Source organism: Amblyomma mixtum, chromosome 8, assembly GCF_055824585.1.
Source record: "Amblyomma mixtum isolate Tamu chromosome 8, ASM5582458v1, whole genome shotgun sequence".
Classification (NCBI taxonomy): Eukaryota; Metazoa; Arthropoda; class Arachnida; order Ixodida; family Ixodidae; genus Amblyomma; species Amblyomma mixtum.
The window spans coordinates 81,107,532-81,124,955 of NC_143019.1; the positions used below are offsets into that span (position 1 = coordinate 81,107,532).

At 48.9% G+C, this 17,424-nt stretch overlaps 1 protein-coding gene across 1 annotated transcript; it reads right to left on the minus strand.

Moving 5' to 3' along the window:
* Nucleotides 1-475: 475 nt before the first annotated feature.
* Nucleotides 476-16,654, minus strand: LOC149333180 (sulfotransferase 1C2-like). Its single transcript, XM_089555999.1, has 4 exons — nt 16,526-16,654; nt 8,124-8,487; nt 5,058-5,376; nt 476-2,009 (listed from the first exon to the last, which is right to left on the minus strand). The coding sequence occupies exons 1-4, from the start codon at nt 16,566-16,568 to the stop codon at nt 1,686-1,688; spliced, it is 1,050 nt and encodes a 349-aa protein (XP_089412125.1). The 5' UTR covers nt 16,569-16,654; the 3' UTR covers nt 476-1,685.
* Between the last annotated feature and the right edge of the window lie 770 nt (nt 16,655-17,424).

A 17,424-nucleotide genomic window follows, 5' to 3' on the forward strand; every position in this document is an offset into this window, starting at 1 on the left:
GTTGGGTGCAGAAAAGACCACTCCAATGCCAACGCGTCCCGCACACGTTTTGACCCGATGGGACAGTTTGTGAATATAAGGTATGACGGTCGTCTTAGACGTTGGGTTATCAAGTCGCCTGGTCTTCGCATTCTGCACTTCCCTCAGAAGGGACTCTGCCACAGTCATGACCACAGGGCTGGGAAAACCTGCGCCCAACAGTCTCTCGGTCTGGGATTGCACACTTAGGAACATCTCATGAGGGCAAGACCTGCCAATGGCGTTCTTAAGTGCCGCTCTAACTATCCCACGCTTTACGAGCTTGGAATGTGCAGAGGAGCATGGGAGGAATTTTTTCTTCGATCGTGGAGCGTATTTCCAGCATACGTGCTGCGCTGTGAAGCTGAGCTCCATGTCTAAGAAACGCAGGATCCCATTTGAAGGAAGCTCTTTGGTCAACTAGAAGTCTTTCAGGACTGACTTGAACACACCTGCAATGCCTGATGACGGACTTTCCGCGTCTCCTTCCTCATATTCAAAGAGGATCAGGAAGTCGTCAACGCAGCGGAAATCTTTGACAACACCACGTGCTTGAAAATCTTTTTCAAGTTGTCTGTCGTGTCGTGCCAGCAGATGGTCGCTCAAGATGGGTGCCAAGCATGAACCGATGCATATTTCTTCTTTCTGAACATAATGCTCATTGTTAAACTCCACTATCAGCGAACGAAGATAACAACTTAGTGCTCCTAGAAACCCATCCATGCTCATCCTGCACGCGTTCCGGAAACGCACGGTCCCAAAGCACTGGTCATTCAAAGAATAGAATGGGCTAATAAAAAAGTCTAAAAACAACATCTTACAAAGACAGGTAAAAGAAGAGAAGTGCTCCCGGCACAAGCATGAAGACAATGTATTTATTAAATCCGAGTGGCAGCAGTTTCCGCACGCCTCCTCATCCGGACGTCCCAAAGTGAACCAGAGCTGGAGATGAGGCTAGTGACAAGTTCTCAATGAACCAGAGAAACGGCATGAAGCCATAATTCACTGAGAATTATGCCTGACCACCTCGCCCGCCAATTCAGGTTGTAGTCAAATATATAAACTTTGTCCTTCTCAAGCCACAGCTTAACCCCATCGGCTTGATTATACACATATCCTGCCATTGAAAACAGAAGATGTTTAGTAGCTTACATAAAAATTAAAAGGTGCGTTTGTATCGCAACCCACACTACTTATTTATGATGTGAACGCTAAGTTGAAGGAGCTATAAGTCACCAATTGGGACATGCAGCCGCCACTCTAATAAAAAAGTAATGGTCATTTAGTACCTATAGATTCATGAAATTTGAGCCTACGCAAGGAGAATTGCGAGACTTGAAATGGAGGAAATTGCTTACCAGACTACTTCAGCCGTTTCTTGAGAGCTTTTCGACGGCCATCTCTTTCATTCGTCGGCATTTGCTCATCTTGCACATCTTGCACTTCAGAATAGCATAGTGTGACGTCAGCTTAACATTTCTCCTCACGGCGGTTTCGTGCTAAAAAAAAATGTGCATACGATCGAAACAAACGAAAGCTCTTAATAATACGCAGCAAACTAATCCCTGTGCTTTCTTGCTTGCGTCTACCCATTTCCGCAAACAGTGCGACATGTCATGCACATTTATATCTGCAAAAAAAAATAAACTTCGCGGCCACAGCAGTAGCTACACTGGGCAGACATCCTTCCACAAAGAAAGGAGAGCTTCCCGATGCTCCGGCATTTTGGCTGCTATCTTCGACGTCATGTGTGAGCGCAATCGCTCCACCTGCGACGCGGAAAACTGATTTCTCCAGTCGCCGACGGTTGCCTTCCGGACGAGCTTGAAGAGTGCGTTCCCGCCTTCGGAGGTCCCATGGGGTGCTGGCTTTCCGCAGCCCCTCTTTCTCAATCCCTCGGCTAGTTTCATTATCGCTTGGTCGGTCGTGTTGGAGAGCACTGCCTGCCTGGCTTCGGTGTAGGCGTTTCTCATCATGTCCGGAGATGTTTCCTGCAAGGTTCGAAAGAGCATAGGCATGTCTTGGTGTTCCTTCGTCTCAGAGCAAAGGCATAATACAGCAACATTTAGTACACATGACTGTGATCAGCTGCTCGCCGTAAGAGCCGAATTCACAGCGACTACAATGCTGAAGTATCTCTTTCCCTTTTCACTCCCTTCTCATTTCTCACAATGTTCAAGCATTACAACCACATCCAGTTACCACCCGTTCCTTAACCACCGTACCGTAGCACTCTGCTTACAACAATGTTCCTGGTTAAAGAATGCAGCGCGAAAAGACAGGGACAAACGAAGAAGTGGACAGGACTGGCGCTGACTACCAACACATTTATTCAAAGAAACAAGCAGCTTTTATAATGCCATCCAAGACCCACGTGACCAGATAAAACAGCAGGCGTGGGAAATCTATCTAACACTGATACACATCATTGCACACAACATCGAAGAAACAGTACACCGAGGCGACGCAACGTCACCCCGGTACCTAAAAACTGCATGACTAAATGACCAGGAAGAGCCAAAATAAACGAGGAACAAAAGAATGAATTATCGTCTATTGCTGTCCACTCCTTTCCCATGCCTGCTGCTTTATCTGGTCACGTGGGTCTTGGATGGCATTGTAAAAACTGCTCGTTTCTTTGAATAAATGTGTTGGTAGTCAGTGCCAGTCCTGTCCACTTCTTTGTTTATCCCTGTCATTTCGCGCTGCATTCTTTAACCATGATCACTGACCAACAAGCCCAAACAGCCACTTTAGTTCAACAATGTTCCGCCCTCGCCATATGCAGCCTATTACAACCTTTCTCCTCGATCACTACGCAAGCGTAACAAGGTCACCTTGCTATGAAACACCCACGTTCATGTTCTTCCTGATTCATCATGTCCACTGCCTTCGTAGCCTCCTGTGATTATCAACTGTTGTTATTGCCCTCGAAACATAATGCCGCACACCCACATGAGGGATTGGACATAACACAAGAGGTGACTTTCATATTTTTTTTATTTTTTTACAGACTGTAGGAATAATTACACAAAAGAAAAAAATCAAATCGGATTCTGTGACAGAGATGGCCGTATATGAGAAATGGACTCCGTGAGCTTAAATTCAAGAGTAAATTTTTTGTGTCCAATCACAAAAGCACCGATCGAGTGAAAGAACAAACTACGTTTCTAAATTTTAGTTATGCATGGTGTCCTATGAAGCAAGTCGTCTTCCTTTGCTCTCCGGACCTTTGCACGGAGCACAGGATATTTGGCTCAAGGTGCGTATCAGTAAACTTTTTACAGACATCGGTTTAATGGCATGTATCGAACATATGGATAGAATTATACCGAAATACATGCCGGTATTTTATTTCCACTCTTGCCTTTATCTAACAATGCATGATTGTGGAAGCATCGTCCATCTTGTGGCTCCAATGTTCTGCCGCCCGTAACATTCAGTCCTCTAATCGTGTCACTGAAGGATAATGATTTCTCTTGTGTACCCATCTTGTAAACCGTACAAAAAAAAACGAAGTTCGAAATAGTCCTTTCCAACACCAAGCATTTTATTTTTTTGATATCAAGAACAGCTTGTACGCTTTGGAGAGGGAGGGGGGGGGGGAATCAACATCGTGGACAAACCCAGTTCTAATGCGAAAGCACTACTTCAGGGGATCAGACCGAACCAATGGTCTTGTGGCGTTCCTGACCTTGACGGTACAGAAATAAATATTACCGCGCGCGACTGGGTTTCTAATCCGCGGCGGCACAAAAAGATCAGCCTCGCTGGCCACTGCAGCCGATTACGCCACGTGTTAAACTGCTACACACCCTCGCGCTGTGCATTGCACATAGTGGTCTTCAAGTTCCACCTGCAGCGCGAACGGATCAAATCAGCTTAACCTCGATCAGAGCTTAATTTCAGTCTAGTATCGTCGCCAGACGGACCGACGACTTAGGAAAACAAAACCATGAGCAAACCAGGCTGAACACATGCTTTCGCACGACCACTCACTTTACCTACGTCGACCACTTCTTAGTATTGACAACAGCTTGTATCCTCGGAAGTCTGGGGGCCCTTCAACATCAGTATGTGGATTAAGGTATATTAGTGGGGATAAGTGGGTGGATTAAGGTGTAAGAGCTAGGTGGTCAAGTGTGCATAATTCCATAAGATAATCCACTGGAAGGTACTCGGACATTCCAGTCCTCAGATTTTGAAATTGGCCGTGCTGAATACCTCAAGACCCTTTTCGACCAATAAGAGAATTTCGTTGCTGAGAAACCGGGCGGTTTTTGCAAGATGATAGCTTAAATGATAACGCGTTAAAATCACGCTCACATTCTGAGAGAATTGCACCCGACTGGCGGCGTTCCTCTTTAAGAGATACCGACTCTGCCACTTGAAACGGCGTTGTCATACAGGCGCACCCAACGCTGTGGGCATATTAGTAAAACGGAGAAGCCAGCCATGGCTGCGCGTCTCGCTTCTTAGATTCGGCTCGTCGATGCGTTTTAATGCAAAGGCATTACTAATCCCATTACAATAAAATCCGGTGCGTGCGTGCGTGCGTGTGTGTGTGTGTGTGTGTGTGTGTGTGTGTGTGTGTGTGTGTGTGTGTGTGTGCGTGCGTGTGTGTGTGTGTGCGCGTGTGTGTGTGCGTGTGTGCGTGTGTGCGTGTGTGCGTGTGCGTGTGTGTGTGCGTGTGTGTGTGCGTGTGCGTGTGCGTGTGTGTGTGTGTGAGTGCGCGCGCGCGCGTGTGTGTGTGTGTGCGCCCGTGCGTGCGTGCGCGCGCGTGCGCTTGCAGATGGTACAAAAAAACCAATCAACGGCAAGCAAAAGGGGGTGGCGTCACCACGCTCCCCTATATCGCACACAGCAGGCCGAGCACCGCCACTCGGGTGGACGTCAATGAGTAATTACTCCCTTATTACAGATCTACTCCACGCTGGGGGATTCCCCTAAACATATGGCCGACCTCTACGCAATGTTGACGCCTTTTTTTTGTACATTAACTAACCGTTTTTTCACAATCACATATTTCCCTACTTTACCTTTATGATCGCCTCGAGGGCACTGGCGTCATCTCGCAAAGTCTTCCCGCACTCCTGTCCCAGGAAGTCAGCCATCCTCAGGATTCCCGCGCGAACGTCTTTCTTCAGATGCTCGTACGGAACGCAGAGAACGTTGGGCCGCTTGGTCTGGGGAAACCAGGTAGCCAGGTAGTCGAAGTAGTCCCCGAAGGGAACTTGGCCTTCCATGAACTCCTCGAAAAATTCGTCGAAGCTCATGAAACTGGAGTTGGGCTGTACCAGTCGCTGGTTGTAGAACGACACGCAGCAATCGTAAGGGTTGCGCAGCACGTAGATGTACCTACAGGTAGAGAATAAGCGCAATGTGCATTATCATCTCTCTTCATATCCTGCATCTGTGCTGTCACAATTAAAAACACCTGCTTCCTTACCGTCCCTACCACATGCTCTTCCTGGCAGGGATCACTTATGACGACAGGACTATCTGAACAGCAGCAGGTTTAAAACGGTATGGCATGGTATGGTATATGGTATGGTATGGCATGGTACGGTACGGTACGGTATGGTATGGTATGTTATGGTATGGTGTGTCGAGTTTTAACATCCAAAAGTTGTGCGTATGCTTGAGGGGCGCCATAATGCAGGGATACAGTTTAATTTCGACCCCGTGGAGTCCTGTAGCGTTCGTTGACACCGCACAGCACCACATGTTGAAGAAAGGAAGTGGAGATAAAGGCAAAATACAATTCCTTAACAATGGAGCACAAGAAATGAAGAGCGCTAGCTTGACTTTGAAGGCAGTTGTGAAGCGGAAGTGAGAAAATGTTGCGCAGGGCCAAATAAGAAAGCACACACTTTCTTCTAAATCCGCTGGCCGAAATTTTGGTAGCCCCTGCGTGCTGCTATGGCCAAAGAATGCGACGCCAACAGAGACGCAGATCTTCATTACAGCCTCGCTTTCTATCCTTTCTCTTTCACTCCAAATTTCCTTCCTTCCCTCACGGCGTGGTTGAGGTGTCCACCTCTATGTGTGGCCACACGTTTCTTAGAGAAGACAGGCCGAAAAACTAAAGGTAGGGGTGGGGGGACACTTAGGTTCTGCCTTAAGGGTATGACGCGATAGCACTAATGGGTAGCTAATGCCTACAGATGCCGAATTGGTGATTCTCTACTTTACACTCATAGATCCCTGGTTGCAATCGTATTACTCCCGGCGCAGTGGTGCAGCGAGGCACCAATGCCTCGACAGGTGGCTGTTTCAAACATAGCCACTGGTGGTGCTTGTGAGACCTGCATTTTGCTCTTCCCGAGCAACCTCACACGACCAGTCATTAATTTAACTGCCGCCTGACGCGGTGTACAGTTTTCTCACAATCCGAAGGACAGGTTGAGATGACATCACAAGGTCACGTGGGCTAGGTGGCCCACCTGCAACCTATTAGTTGCTTCCCTGAGGATTTTTTGACGATTTTTCGCGCGTGGCTAAATACGACGACGCCTGGTTTTCTGCGATACGGAAACCTTAACGCTGTCGTATTAAATCATACAAGCCATAGGCAATGGTTAGATAGACGACTGCAAACGATTACAACCAATTACAATCGACTGCGTAAGTTCAGTAACGACCGTTTTTTTTTTTTTTTGGGGGGGGGGACGAACGCCATATGGCGAGTTCGATTTCAAGCTACGGCCGCCTCCTAGTCCAGGTTTGCAGAAATTAGTAAAGATCAAATCCTTTGCGTCATTTAAGCAATTTTAGCAATAATATTGCAACTACCATGACTATAAATGAGGTTCTTCAGAGCAGATAGAGCAAAAACTTACGGCTTTCATTAGAAATCTGTGCATCGACAGACTACATGGGCTTGCGCGCGTAGCATCGACTGTTGCATAGTACCTCCTGAACCTGTGGCGTGGTGAATTCCGCAAACTCAATTTTTGTACTTTTTCGTGTGGAGGAGTTCTTGTCAACATTTTTATGAGTTTCTTTTCTTATCGTCTCTGCAACATTGCTTTAGTGTTTTAAAGGTTCTTGCGGGGCCCATGTGCTCAGGAGAACTCCCTATTCTCAGTAAGACCTCAAATTAGCCGGTAATTTCTCACCAACAACCACCCAAGCGCAATGTTAGAGCAACGAAGAAAAGCGATACAGCTTTCTCCCAAAAGTCTGTAGTTCTAGAAAAATTCGCCCTCGTCTAGGTACGAAACCGCGGACCAGCGCCAGTCGCTCTACCAACTGAGCTGTCCAGGACGGCCTGCTGATTGCAGGGCGATACAACTGATCAAGAACTATAAGCGAGAAAGGTGCTATACTCAGGGACAACTTTCTTTGGCAATAGCCTCGGCAGGAAAGGGTTGGTTTGGTTTGGTTTGGTTTGGTTTATGGGGTTTAACGTCCCAAAGCGACTAAGGCTATGAGGGACGCCGTAGTGAAGGGATCCGGAAATTTCGACCACCTGGGGTTCTTTAACGTGCACTGACATCGCACAGTACACGGGCCTCTAGAATTTCTCCTTCAAAGAAATTCTAGCCGCCGCGGCCGGGATCGAACCCGCGTCTTTCGTACAGCAGCCGAGCACCATAACCGCTGAGCCACCGCGGCGGAGACGTGCCTTTGTCTAAGGCCCGTGGGGAATGGACTACTCAGCCCTATAGCGACCCCGGACCATCACAGTAACTTCCTCCCTTCCTCTTGTATGGGCTTGTGAGAAGAATAGCAGTGCTGACATAATAAATCAGCTAACGTGGGAGGGCTGCGAGCAGCCCTGTCAAGTTCGGACCTCGAGGAACAGCGAGCCCTCGACAAAAGACCACGCGCAGCGGCTTTTACTAACAGTGTCCCAGACTACGGACCCGATATGTCTTCCCGTAACCCAAGACTTTCTGGTTCTCAATAAACGTTTTCATCATCATCATCATCCAATCCGCTCCCCCAGCCCGAACAAGCACCCCCGCCGGCGCAGGGACGAATGCTCCTCTACCTCCTTTTCCTGCCTAGCCTCTGCTGCATTGCCGAAGAAAGTTTCAGCTTGCTGGACTGCCATCTCCAAACCGCATTCCACGAAGCCGAACCTTACGCGAACGTACCTCGCCTCCTCCGAGAAGGGCACCTTGCCATAAGGCATGTGCGACTTGATCACCGCCCCGGGCGTGTCCGAGCCGCGGTAGCCGAGGAAGCTCTCAAGCATGCAGTGAACGGCGCTCTCCGCCGGGCTCTCGTGCCGGTGGTGCAGCACCCGCCGCGCCACGAACTGCGTCCACGTGGTTCCGCACTTGGGGTAGGCCACGACGAACACCTCGTCGGCTTTCGGCCGATAACGCATCGCTTCCCGGAACATGGACGCGTCGTATGCCTCGCAGATCGGGATGCCCTCGACGAGACGCAGCTCCGGATGCTTCCCGCTGGAGGCCTTTGTATTCTGCTCGCCGTTGGTCGCCATGCTTGCGGCTCCTGAAGTACAGGCACGCAATCAGCCTCGCCAAATAAGTAGTTCACTGTGATTTTCAGCCCAATAAAAGCACAGTCAATAAAACATGGTGGAAAGGAAAACCGCGGGTTCAAGCAGCAGCATTCACAAATGCACCCCGTCCATGTTTTGCTACCCGTGATAGCAGACGTTATCGTAATATTTCTTGATAGGATTGGAAGCTCATCCAATTTTTGAAGTATAGGGTGGCTCAATATAAAAGTGCAGTAGTAGTGCGTCAGCAGTAGCAGCTGGCGGTTTTCGTTTTCAACCAGTGGAGCCGCCGCGGTGGCTCAATGGTTAAGACGCTCGTCTGCCGAGCCGGACTTCCCGGGTTCGAACCCGACCGCGGCGGCCTCGTTTCGATGGAGGCGAAACGCAAAAGACCCCCGTGTGCTGTGCGATGTCAGTGCACGTTAAAGATCCCCAGGTGGTCGAAAATAATCCGGAGACCTCCACTACGGCACCTCTTTCTCTCTTTCTTCCTTCGCTCCTTCCCTCCTCCCTACCCTTAGGGCGCGGTTCAGGTGTCTACCGAGATATGTGAGACAGGTACTGCGCCATTTCCTTTCCTCAAAAGCCAATTTACCAGTGGAGCACCGTGCAGTGGAGCTGGAGGAGAATATATGCGCATGCGCAGAGCGGCATTGTCAAAAATGCGGATTGTGATCGAAAAAAGTCAAATAAGGGTGCCGAGTTTGTTCACGTTTGATCTCGACGATTTTTGTCCGCACTCAAATGAAACTAGCCACGTTTAAATTTTTTGTCGCTCTGGTGCTCGTCCTACTTTTTCTGTTTTGGGGGTAACTGCAATTTGAGGCAAATAACGACACGTGGTTTGGTCGGCAGTTCGGTGGCCTCAGCTACTTTCCGCGGAGCCAGTTCCATCTTTCCACGCATCCGACGCGGTACGTGCGCCGCCGCAGCTGGGCAGGTTGCCTTCATCGCGCATGTGTCTCCCTGCCGACCTCGTATGGTTCCGGCCTAAAAACAAGCACTACTTCCGGTGCTGGCTGATAACTGACGCATAGCATTGGCGTTTCTGTGTATGAGCGAGGCTGGGACATTGTGAGGGTTTGTAGCTACAGGAAATAGCTTTTTTTTATTTCTGTAACCTTTTTTTCTCTCTATCTAATATACGTATAAAGAGTATTAAGTGCAAAGAACACGCTCTAGCTCAGACAACCATGCTATATTTTGGTTGAGAAAGTTACCATACGGTGACCGCATGGTATCAGACGATACATGACCTTTATTCGGCCATAATTTACAGGCCGAGCATGTCGACCGCCTGCGCGAACAGAAGTCGCTGTTCTTCCTCCCCTTCAGCGCCAAGCCAGTCGAGCCAGGTGGTGATGGATAGAGAAGGAGGGTGGTAAGCACCCGACTGCTGAGCAGCCGGGCAATAGAAGAGGCAATGGGCCAGGTCCGCATAGATACAGGGGCAGTCGGGACAGGAAGGGTCCGATCGATAGCGATAGAGAAAGAGGCGAGACGGGGTGATAACTGCATTTATTTGGATGTGCCGAAGAAGGTGAGCCTCCGGCACCGTGAGTGATGGATGAGGGCGAGGGTAAAGGCGTTTGTCGAGGCGGAGCTCGAGGTAGACCTCTTTTATGGTGCGGCGAAGGGTGAGTCTCCCACCGTCCTGCGAGGGCTTGGGCCAAGGGATCAACGGTGCCCGGAAAAGTGTGTCGCGGGCGAGCTGATGGGCCAGCTCTTTGCCGTCAATCTCTGAATGCCCAGGGACCCAACGGAAGAAACACGAACTATAAACAGCGAGGACAACCACGTGATTCACAGCGTCCCAACGGTACAAGCCTGTAGTAGGAGGGGCTCGGGCCTACGCAAAAGCCCAGGACCAGCCCGGCCCGGTGCGTGTACGGGATATGGTTTGTCAATACGCGGCCCGGTCTGCAGGCCGGGCCAGGCTGTAATGCAATATTTTGCCGGCCCGGACTGGACCCGGGCTGGAATTTGCAGATCCGGTCCGCGCTCGAGCCTTGTAAAATGGGCCTGTGTCGGTCATTTGGTTCCTCGTTGTCGGTTGGTGTACACTTCACGCTTTCTATGGCAAACGGGGCCCTTGATGCGGGATAAGAAGAAGCTGTTGTAAGCGTGTATCTCTTTGGGGTTATATGGTGTCTCCTATAGTTGCGCTGTACTTACGGGAGTAAAATTACAATGATTGCATTAGGGTTATCTTTTTTTTTCTGGCTTCCTGCTGGTAATGTTAGGAGAAATGAAAGAATGAAGACAATGAAGCAGCAACAAAGGTCGTTGATGCAGTATGAGTGAAGGGCTGAAACTTCGTCATTTGTAAACAAAGTTTATGCAGCATCCTTCAGAGTTTAACATCTAAATAACCACTAACCCACACGCTTGGCCACCTTGAACGAAAGAGGAAGAGGTCAAATGCCACTTTTCAGGGTTCGAAAAGCAGCCGCGAAAGACCGCTCTCTCCGGTTTTGAAGTACCAAATCAACCAGCCTGTCCGGCACTCTCACGGCTGTCACGAAATGGCATTACACGGTAATATATTCACGGGCCATAGACACCTAAGATTAGTTGCCTGTTTTCTTCTTTCAAATGATGCGTTAAACATTAGAATCCATGGTTCACCACATGTTATTCACGTACGACTGTTTTTTAATTGAGTAGAACACTTAAGCCAGCCTTTTTCAAAGGCTGAAATGACAACAAACGACTCATGAGCGGTTACATGGTAGTTTGTTTCGTGCCTCACTTGACCCACGATCTCCCAGCGCGTCACAGACATCGTTCAGTTGACGGAGCCACAAGGATCAAGAATAACAACTATAAATTACTTATCAGTCGTAGGCGAAAATCATGCGGTGAACCGCGTATCTCGATGTCTAACGCATCATTTTAAAGAGCAAAACGCTGAAATAAAATGGCCATTTAAGCAATGAGAGCGAATTTATCTCTCCTCGGTGGCCTTTCCGTATGAAACCATAATCCCGAAGCTTTCATCGAATGTCATTTTATATATAGCATACTTGTTTTGTCGACGGCCATTTCTCCGCATTGCTTATGTTTATGTCACGAAAACAGCGTCTTTTCTTGCCTCCTTTGCGATTAGTTATTTCTGCCAGATTCCTTTCCCCTTGGGCTATACTCTTCCTCCACCGCTTACCCTTTGTTATACCCTTACTTCATAAACTCCCCCATTGCTTAACCTAGCTAACGAAGCTTGCTTAGGCAAGGCTTACAACTACCCCAGTAAGAGTGCAACTCCTGCGTCCCCGCGTATAGTGGTTGTAACCTGCTCAGAAACTCTTCTGACGGTTCAATTTCCCTGCGAAATAACGTCCAACGAAACTGCTTCGGTTAAATAGCCTCCTATGCGCAATAAATCTCCTGAACCCGCGAAGCTTTCGGACTGCACTTGGAGCGAGCTCTTCAATCAAGCAGCCCAGGTGCAGATCAGTGTTTCTACCCCGTGTATGCGGCAGGTAACCTTGTCCGCGTATGCACCACAATTAAAAAAGTGGTCTGGTCTTAACGCAGTTAAACCCAGTAGATTTGCGAAAGTATGTGTTTAGCCTGGTTGGCTCATTGCTGGGTCGTCTGCACGTCTGGCGACGAAGCTCTGGTCGACGTAAAGCTTATCTGATCTGTTCGCGCTGCAGATGATGATGATGATGTCCTCAGGCTGAATGGCACATACCCATGGCGGGGGATTGGCCAGGGTGCATAGCTGCAGATGGAAGTTTATGAAGACGAGCACGTGCAATGCACAGCGCGAGAGTGTGTTGCAGTTTAACACCGCATGCGTGATAGCTGCAGCATTACATGCGTTGCATTCGAATTTGCACATAAAGCCGTCGTCCCGTCTTCGAGCTCCCAGCTAACAGGTCCCCTGTCGTTGCGTCGTCTAATCTCTCAGCTTATACCCTATTACTACTCCTTTTCCTCCTCTATAAACACTCCTCGTTCCAGCAGTTCACCGCCTGTGTCTTGGCCACTCCCCCGTAGTGGGTATGTGTCATTTTATTTGAGGCCAACCAAACATGGCTGCGGCAATAGCATAGTGCTCTTGTGAAGTAGCCAGTTAAGGTGTTCCGTTCGTGCCGCGCTGGTTCGAAACCCAATGGCGGCAATATTTTATTTCTGCACCCTCAACGTCACGCAAGCCACAATATTCTTGACTGGCTTGGACCTCGTGAAGTAGTGTTTTCGCACTAAAACTCAACCCAACAGCAGTCTCTTATGAAGAAGGAGAAGCCGCCGCACGAATATCACACAGCGGTCGAATACCGGTCACCAACCTCAGATCGGGGATTTGTCGCCATACGGTCGCAGGACACCCATTTTCCCGCATTCAAATCGTCTCTTCTTGGTGGGTTCTTCCAAGCAACGGACAGACGAGATCATTGTCCAAGAAGAGGAATGGCCGAACCTTCTTCATCCTCCCTTGTTTTTCTTTTTACCAAACCATTTTTTTTCAAGCGCTGCTCCAATTTTATAGCTTTTACCTGTCAGCTTTTTTAAATGCGCGCTATGCCTATACTGTCATGCAATGAGCAATTTACCTCTTTCGCTGCTGCCGGGGTACGGCCCGGGCCTCACTTGGAGCCTTGTGGGATTGGGCCGGGCGCAATACAGCTATAAAATAGAGGGACTGGGCTTTAAATAACGACTTTGCCTCGAAATAAGCGATGAGAGCTGTCATTTGTCTTCCATGACACATAGCGGTTTGTCGGTGTTGAATGTCCCATAGCCACTCAGGCTATGAGGAAGGCCGTAGTGCGGGGCTCCAGAAATTTCGACCACCTCGGGTTATCTAACGTGCACTGACATCGCACAGTACAGGGGTCGCTAGAATTTCGCCTCCATCGAAACTCAACCACCACGGCCGGGATCGAATCCGCGTGTTTCCAGTCAGCAGCCTAGCGCCATAACCCCTGAGCCACCGCGGCGGCTGCTGACACATAGACTGAAGAAGCAACTACTGTCTGTGTTATACGAACTGCTTTCCTTCATTCTCTGTACCCTCTTTCACTCATCACCAATAACTATATTGCTTCGCTGTGGAACAACAACGTCTAGAAATAAATGTCGGCTGCGTCTACAACGTTGTGTTCCGTTTTGTGTGTCGCATATATTCTCACTGCTTTCTTCCCTGCTTGAACGTAGACTCGTCAATATTTCCGTTGTAATGTACTGTTCTCCATACATATCACCTCCTGCCAGGCATTGCGCGTACCCCTCGTTTGACGATTGAGGTAGACAGTGACGTGTTCGCCCGCTTGCAAGCATATCTCTTTTCGCGACATCTGTAGCGAGCCTTTCGGATACCCATCGGCTGAGCCTCGTCTTTCCATATACTAGCCCCTTCGAGCAAATTTCTTTCTTTTATAGCCCTGACTCTAGAAGAGAACAGTGGCAGCGCTTCACTGGTGGTGTTCCTACAGGGCAAGTACGAGTATGAGGTAGAGCTGGAAATTCGGGCGAGTGGGTAAGGATTGACGAACGAATTAAATGGAAGCTGAAACGGTTTTTGAGAATTCGAGGTTATTCAAGAATTCCAATCTATCAAGCTTCGAGATAAAGCATTCAAATTATTTTTGCACTAGCATTTAAAATGGCGACATAATCGTCGATTAAAACCGCGATGATGTTTAGGCTTCTCCTCACTACGTTGGAGGAGTGCGAGGAAACTCGGCAGTGACGTCATTGTTGCCGAAATTTGAGATGTCCGCTGCTTACGCCTGCATGCTGCTGTGCTTCGTCAGATGGCTCCAAACAATGCATCGTGAGCTTCACCTTCGATAGCATCGGTTTTCTTCCATGGAATAACCGTCTCTTCGCTGGAAACGTAGTGCCGTCATACGTGACGTCATTATCGGGGTATCTGCCCGTCGCTGTGCACTTCAGAGAAGCTGGACGCCGAAGACGACTTTATTCGGCGATTACGCTACCATTTAAAATGCTAGAGCAAAACAATTTTGCAGGCTTTACCTGCACATTTTGTACATTCGGCCCTTTTAAACTCATCTAATTCTAAAATCGCTTCAGTTGCCCTTTAAGAGACATGGTTTTGGACAAAGAAGGCTTTTCGCGGCCCTAGCCAAAGGGTTGTTTGTTATGAAGTCCGATGAAGCAGTTGACAAATGCTTCGCCCGGCTTTCCGTAAAGCTGTCACTTGTGAAAAAGAAAACGCTCATGTTACCCAATGACGTTAACTTTGGACGCAGCGTTCGGCTCGCGCAGTAAGCGGGAAGATGAAGGTCAGCCCAGCGTGTTTCTGACGGCAAAAACGCGCAAGTCGGAGGTCCCCTCCAGAGTCAGTTTCTGAACGCAAAACGTGACAGCATGAAGCATCTGGCTTCCTTCAAAGGCACGTGGAATCGTTGAACATAGCTGGCCCTATCCTTATTTACATTTCAGAAACAGCGATCACTTGAAGCGTAATAACCCGCATTGTGGTTCAGAATTCAGTATTTGCGTTGAACACTATTTACTTACGCCATGCGTACCTTATGAAATGTGTTAAGGAGTGCATTACACCGCGCAATGACGAGAATGCGTTCATCTCTAGCGGTTTGATTTCAGATGACAGTGAGCACTCCGTCCAGTCCTTCCTTCTGCATGTCCGTCTTGTGCTGCTAGAACACAAGGTATTGGGGTAAACAGTAAAACTAATTTTTATCCGCATGGTTCAGTCCAGGTGAGTGCCAAATTTTAATCATACAAAGTTATTTCTTTGCCCTCGCTTCCAGGGCTATTCTTTATTGTGATCGAAGTCCTTCAATGTTTTTGCAAGGAAACCAACTAGACGAACTTTCCGTCTTGATAGTTTTTACTGTTGCTGCTTTGGCGTTGACCACCTCTGAAGCTTGTCTCGTTACATTACATTAACGTACGGCTGGATTATGTCTGCATTACCGCTCCCTGGATGAGGATAGTAAAATTCTCCTATTTTAATTACATTGCACTCTAACCCTTCTGGCCGATGATAACTGACTCAAGGGATGCCTTTCTGCACTGCAGGCGGTGACAGCCAATTACAATGCAAGAAGAAACATCGCCATAAACCGACCCCGTGCACTCTGTCAATAGTGTGGCTGTACAAGGCTCCACGATGAAAGGTGCTGAGGCTTTAAGAGTACGATCATGATCGGAAGCTCCAATAGCTATCATTCACCTTCTGACCAAGCGGGATATTATTCAGTGTGCACAGGAGTTGACGCACTAAACACTGTGTCCTACGTGATCAAGTGGTACAAACTGTTGCGGACCATGAGCGGGGAGCGTAGTACAGCCACATTTCTCCTCCTCCTTACCAGTGTTAGCGAGATGGATCCAATGGTTTATGGCGTTTAACGTCCCAAAGTGCCTCAGGCTATGAAGGATGCTGTAGCGAAGGGTTGCGGATGATTTCGACCACCGGGGGTTCTTTAACGTGCACTGACATCGCACAGTACACGGGCCTCTAGCATTTAGCCTCCATCGAAATGAGACCGCCGCGGCCGGGATTGAAACCCCGACTTTCGAGTCAGCAGCCGAGCACCATAACCACTGAGCCACACGGGTATCTTACATTTTTAAAGAAGAAAATGCGATAGCATTTGCAAGTTAACCCAGCCATAAATATTCCAAAGGACCCCCAAGTTTCGGAAGTAGGCTCACGCTAGAAAATGGATTAAGGTGGATTAATTTCGATTGGTTAGGGTTAGTGGGTGATTTAAAGTGGAAGAGTGGGTCGGGTATGTATAATCGTCATCAGTCTGAATACGCCCACTGCAGGGCAATGGCCCTCTCTCTCTCTCTCTGCATGCCTCTCAAATTAACCCCTCCCTTTGCCAGGTGCGACCACCCTATCCCGGCAAACTTCTTAATCTCATCAGCCCACCTAACTTGCCGCCGCCCCCTGCTGCGCGTGTCTTCTCTTGGAATCCACAGCTGGCCCGCGTCTTTCGGGTCAACAGCTGAGTACCACAACCACTGAGTCACCGCGGCGGCCGGGGGTGCAATATTTAGGAGTTTCCACTGTACCTTGCGTAGTGGTGTTCATGGGTTGCGCTTCGACTTCTGCCATGAATGTAGGTGCTCCGGCGATAAACGCTTTCAGTTGTCCTCCTGTGGCTTTCGAAAGCTGCGATGTGGATATGGACTGCTGCTGGCGCACTGTGAAACGCGTCTGCGCGGCTACAAATCACTTGGCACTCATACGCCAACAAAAAAATGGGGGGAGGGGGAGTAAGCAGGTGTGTTTCTGTGCCTGTGGTGATTCCGCCTTGATGTTTCCGCTATTTTTGGGCTGTTAGGGAGAGACGAGCGCGTGCGGAGTATACTTCCGCAGTTATTCCAATGCCGACGTTAGTTGTATCCCTCGTATTTCCTGTTATTTCGCGAGGCCACACAGCACACCTGTTCGCCTCTATACTGAAGTCCCTGGCCCTTTGGCTCTTGCTTCCTGCTGGCCCCAGCTGATAGGAGTCCTGAAAGGCCGCGCCTCGTTTACGGCCTCATTGATTAGCTTTATTTTAATTACATTGTATAGAAATCGGTGTGCCGCTCCGGACCTCGCAGAACTTTCTCGAAAGACCCTTCCGCACGGCCAGCGCAGGCGTCCTCAAATGAGCAACGAATTCCGAAGCCGTTTTTGGCTTATCCGGGCTCAGTGAAAGCGATTGTGCCGTCAGGACCATTAAAGGGCGGGCGAGCAGTTCAAGCGCGAAGGGTCCACTGTAATCATTGTATTATTATTGCCACAAAAGGTGGATGTTGGCAATCGTCTCTGTCAAAGCGGACCCACTTCCCCCTTTCTTTTACGGCTTTCCCGCCACGTCTCCTCATCCGACACGCCGCTATCCAATTGCCTCACAGCGGCTTCTCAGATCATGCCACGAAGATCGGCGCTAAATTTCCCAGTGAACACTGAAACTCTACTG

Coding starts and splice junctions, on each gene's coding strand:
- LOC149333180 (XM_089555999.1), bottom strand. CDS start 16,568: ATGGCAGAAGTCGAAGCGCAACCCATGAACACCACTACGCAAG. Junction 5,377..8,123: donor CCCTTCTCGGAGGAGGCGAG/GTACGTTCGCGT, acceptor CTCTACCTGTAG/GTACATCTACGTGCTGCGCA. Junction 2,010..5,057: donor CCCTCGAGGCGATCATAAAG/GTAAAGTAGGGA, acceptor CGAACCTTGCAG/GAAACATCTCCGGACATGAT.